Consider the following 4,950-nt stretch of genomic DNA (forward strand, 5'->3'; position numbering starts at 1 on the left):
TACTTCGGAGGCCACTATTATCGAACACTCTTGAAAGTAGTGTCGGAGCTTCCGGGATGCCATGAACACCGCATACGCTATCTTTTGATAGTGCGGGTAACGGGACTTGCAGGGGGTTAAAACAGTGGATACGTAGTACACTGGTTTTTGAAGAGGGAATTTATGCCCTTCTGTCTCTCGTTCTACGACGAGCACCGCGCTTACTACTTGATGTGTTGCCGTGATGTATAACAACATAGGTTCGCCCAGGTTGGGCGCAGCCAGGACCGGATTCGTTGCCAATATGGCCTTTATTTCTTCGAGTCCGGCAGTGGCAGCATCCGTCCACTCGAAGTGTTCGGTGTGCCTGAGGAGGCGATAGAGGGGCAATGCCTTTTCTCCTAGGCGGGAGATAAAGCGGCTGAGAGCCGCCACGCATCTAGTCAATTTCTGGATCTGTTTGAGGTTTTTTGGAATATCCAACTGTGGTAGGGCTCGGATTTTGGCCGGATTTGCTTCAATTCCTCTACCGGATACAATGAAGCCCAAGAGCTTTCCGGCTGGTATGCCGAAAACGAATTTTTCCGGATTCAGCTTGATGTCATATGCTCGGAGGTTGTCGAATGTGACCCTCAAGTCGTCTACTAGAGTTTCGACGTGTTTGGTTTTGACGACTACGTCGTCTACGTATGCCTCTACTGTTTTGCCGATCTGGGTAGCCAGACATGTCTGAATCATGCGCTGATATGTTGCGCCGGCGTTTTTAAGTCCAAAGGGCATCGTGTTGAAGCAGAATGGTCCATATGGAGTAATGAACGCCGTTGCGGCTTGATCTGCTTCTGCCATCTTGATCTGATGATAGCCGGAGTATGCGTCCAGGAAGCACAATGAATCGTGCCCTGCAGTGGCATCGATGATTTGGTCGATGCGGGGGAGGGGGAAGGGATCCTTTGGGCAGGCTTTATTTAGGTCTTTGAAATCGACACATAGGCGCCAGGATCTTTCCTTCTTTGGTACGATTACCAGGTTTGCTAGCCAATCCGGATGTTTGATGTCTCTGATGAATCCGGCTTCCAATAGTTTGGCTAGTTCTTCTCCCATTGCCTGTCTTTTGGGTTCGGAAAATCGTTGAAGAGCCTGTTTGACGGGCTTGAATCCTTTTAGGATGTTTAGGCTATGCTCTGCCAGCCTGCGAGGGATTCCTGGCATATCTGAAGGATGCCAGGCGAAAATGTCCCAATTTTCCCGAAGGAATTCTCGCAGCGCGGTGTCTAAATCAGGGTTCAACTGTGCCCCGATGGAGCCCGTCTTTGTCGGGTCCGCTGGGTGGACCTGGAATTTTATAATTTCGTCCGCTGGTTTAAAGGAGGTGGATTTGGATCTCTTATCGAGTATCACGTCGTCTCTGTGCACCGTAGCGCGCAGCGCGGTGAGTTCCTCTGCCGCTAGGGCTTCGGATAGTGCCTCCAGGGCTAATGCGGCTGTTTTGTTTTCGGCGTGGAGTGCTATGTCCGGATCACTAACGAGAGTGATTATCCCGCCGGGCCCAGGCATTTTGAGCTTCATGTACCCGTAATGGGGTACGGCTTGGAAAATTGTGAATGCCTCTCGTCCTAATATAGCGTGGTATCCGCTGCTGAGCGGGGCCACTTGGAACGTGATTTCTTCGGACCTGTAATTGTCCGGCGAGCCGAACACCACATCGAGTGTGATTTTTCCGGTGCAGCATGCTTCCAGGCTAGGGATTATTCCTCTGAAGGTTGTGCTGCTTCGCTCAATGCGGCTCCAGTCTATTTCCATTTTTTGAAGAGTTTCCTCGTAAATGAGGTTCAATCCGCTGCCGCCATCCATGAGTACCTTGGTAAGTCGAAAGCCGTCCACTATTGGACTGAAGACCAATGCGGCTGGTGCTCGGGCTGTTCGGAATTTGGGTTCGTTGCTGGCGTTGAAGGTGATGGCCGCGTCGCTCCAAGGATTTGTTGTTGCTACTTGGTAGACTTCGGCAAGGCTGTGGATCGTTCGTTTCCGCATATTGTTTGATGGAAAGTCTCGAAGACTGTTGATACCGTACCGGTATTGTTGGTGTGGTTTCGCGGGGCTAGAAGCTCCTCGCCACTTTTGGCCACCTGCCGTAATATCTAACATGCACGAAGGCTATGTGCAGGGGTGGCGCCCTTGGTACTGTGAATTGTACAGGGTTTGCTGAGCCATCCCTCCAGTACGGTTCCGTTCCCTTTAAGGGGCTTCTGTTTTTTGGTTCTTGTACTTGGTGCCTGAGTGTAATGCACCCTTTTGTTGCGGACTGGGGCTATGTTCGGGGCCGGATTATCCCAAAACCTATCTTCGGTTTTCCGGAAACTTTCTATGGCACAATACTTTCGCACTATGGATGCCAAGTCGGCGAAATGTGTGATTTCACGATGGCTGACGGCGTTCAAGATTCCCCTGTCCGTGCAATTGTTGCAAAAGATCGAGATTGCGTTTTCCTCTCGGCAGTCCTTTATCCGGTCCATGACCAGGAGGAATCTGGCCCAGTAATGATGTACTGTTTCGGCTGGCTCTTGCCGGATTAGAGATAGATCGCATATATCTGGACGGGCGGGCCTAATTGAGTCTGGGACCCTGCCCATCTCGAGGCTCAAGGGCCGAGAAGTTTCCGAATTTGGAAGCTTGGAAAGTGGAACGTTGTCCAACGATTTCGGTCCGATGCCTGACTTTATGTTCAGTGCTTGATCGGAATCCGCTCCTCCGCGGGAATCCGGCAGGGAGGGTTCGGTAGCCCGGACACGACTAGTTTTCAATATGGGAGAAGGATCGTCGCGATGTTCCTCTACCACCGTGACGTGGTGGGTAACCTGGGGAGAGTTAATCTCTCTCAGATCGGTTTTAAGCCCGATCCGATTGTAGTCTGTAGCGACTCCCAGGGCGGCGATCCGATCCAAGAGTTCATTTACAGACGAGAGCTCTGCTGGATCTAATTGCTCGGCGAATTCCGAGTTGACGTGAAGATTGCTCTCGATGACACGAGAGGTCATCGTTGAAGCGGTGGCCGGACAGGAGGTCATAAGAAAACCTCCTAGCCGGATAGTTTGGCCGGCGGCCAAGGCTCCATCGGCGAAGATGCCGTCCTTGAAGACGGGAAGAGGCATCCTTCCTATCGGTGACGGCACAGAGGAACTCTCAATAAAAGCATCAATATCGGTGTCAAAACCGGCAGATCTCGGGTAGGGGGTCCCGAACTGTGCGTCTAGGCGGATGGTAACAGGAGACAAGGGACACGATGTTTTACCCAGGTTCGGGCCCTCTTGATGGTGGTAAAACCCTACGTCCTGCTTGATTGATATTGATATGATATTGATATTGTGGATGTTTACAAGAGTGGATCTACCACGAGATCAAGGAGGCTAAACCCTAGAAGCTAGCGTATGGTATGATTATAATGGTTGTTGTTGTTGTGTCCTACGGACTAGAGCCATCCGGTTTATATAGACACCGGAGAGGGCTAGTGTTACATAGAGTCGGTTACAATGGTAGGAGATCTACGTATCCGTATCGTCAAGCTTGCCTTCCACGCCAAGGAAAGTCCCATCCGGACACGGGGCGAAGTCTTCAATCTTGTATCTTCATAGTCTTGGAGTCCGGTCGATGATAATAGTCCGGCCGATGATAGTTCGGCCGATGATGGTAGTCCGGCTATCCGGATACCCCCTAATCCGGGACTCCCTCACCGCGTTTTTAGAATCCTGTGAATTCAAAGAGGCCTAAATCGTCGGGACGAGGCATACTAGCATACAAAGGTCTCACTAGGATTTTATTTTTATATATGCACATTTGTTATTCAGTCCGAGAACGGAAATTGTGTCGTCGATCCGCTGGGGAAGATAGCTAAGAGGAGGAACAAAATGGGACGACCACTGCTGACATCCCCAACAGCTCGGGCCACTGCGGTTAAAATCGACTGGAACTCGTTCTACTTTTCAGCTAACTGTTCACTAGGTGCTCCCTTATTATGACATTGAGGGATGTTTCCATTCCATTACATCTCAACAACAAAAAAAGAAAAAAAAAGGAAGGATGGATCTAACACTAGCTTCTGCTGTTGCTACGTCCTATGTTCAGACTCCCGCTCAATGTCTGAACTACCTAGTAGCGGCTAATGGTGCTTTCTCCTGTTCTTCCCGGGTCGGTCCTTCTTTCCCAGGACTCAAGGACAGATTCCAAGAAATCAAGCCGCGTCTCCGACTCCCTGAGCGCGAGCTTGGTCTCCCTGAGGGCGAGCTCGGCCTCCACGGCGGCGAGCCGGGCCTCCCTGAGCAGGCGAGCGCGGAGCTCCGGCACCGACGCCGACTCCGGCAGCTGCATCGCCATCCCCAGCTCCGCCAGCAGCTCTGGACGCACAATGCACAACGCACATGCATAGATTAATAAGATAAGAATGAACCGATCAGGGAACAGAGGAATCTGAAAGCGAGGACTTGCTTACCCTGCTCGCGCGCCACCGCCGCGGCGCCCCTCTTGATCACCGCCGTCGTCCTGGCGAGCAGCGGGTGAAACTCCAGCAGCGGCTGCAGCAGCTCCCGGGATATCGCCTGCTGCACCGGCGTGCGCGCCGTGCTCTTGAGCACCACCAGCTGCCGCAGCAGCTCCCTCGTCGTCGCGTCCCGCTCCTGCTGCGTCGTGTGCGCCATGTGTGCTCTTTCTTTCTGGCTCGAACTGGGTGGTGACGGAGGCCTTTATCGTTCGTTGCAAGGCGGTGCGTGGTTCGTGTTCATGCGTTGGTGGCAGCGTGGGTGGGCTGTGCGCGCGCGCGTGGCGGGTACGTGGCGTCTGCATGCTGCCGTGAGGATTGGCATGTCGGTTTGGCTGGCGCGCGCGCATGCGTTTTTGTTCTCTGGTGCAGTGCACCGTCGAAGCCGCACGAAAACCCAAACCGACAGAAGGCAGGGCCAGCCGCGGCTCAAGCTCAGCGAG

The 4,950-nt window shown here is 52.7% G+C and overlaps 1 protein-coding gene across 1 annotated transcript; it reads right to left on the reverse strand.

The window, feature by feature from the left end:
* Nucleotides 1–3,829: 3,829 nt before the first annotated feature.
* On the reverse strand, nucleotides 3,830–4,667 carry LOC119284004. The gene is made up of 2 exons (XM_037563322.1): nucleotides 4,463–4,667; nucleotides 3,830–4,367 (listed from the first exon to the last, which is right to left on the reverse strand). Exons 1-2 carry the CDS (start codon nucleotides 4,665–4,667, stop codon nucleotides 4,123–4,125), a joined length of 450 nt encoding a protein of 149 aa, XP_037419219.1. The 3' UTR covers nucleotides 3,830–4,122.
* Between the last annotated feature and the right edge of the window lie 283 nt (nucleotides 4,668–4,950).

Source organism: Triticum dicoccoides, chromosome 4A, assembly GCF_002162155.2.
Source record: "Triticum dicoccoides isolate Atlit2015 ecotype Zavitan chromosome 4A, WEW_v2.0, whole genome shotgun sequence".
NCBI lineage: Eukaryota > Viridiplantae > Streptophyta > Magnoliopsida > Poales > Poaceae > Triticum > Triticum dicoccoides.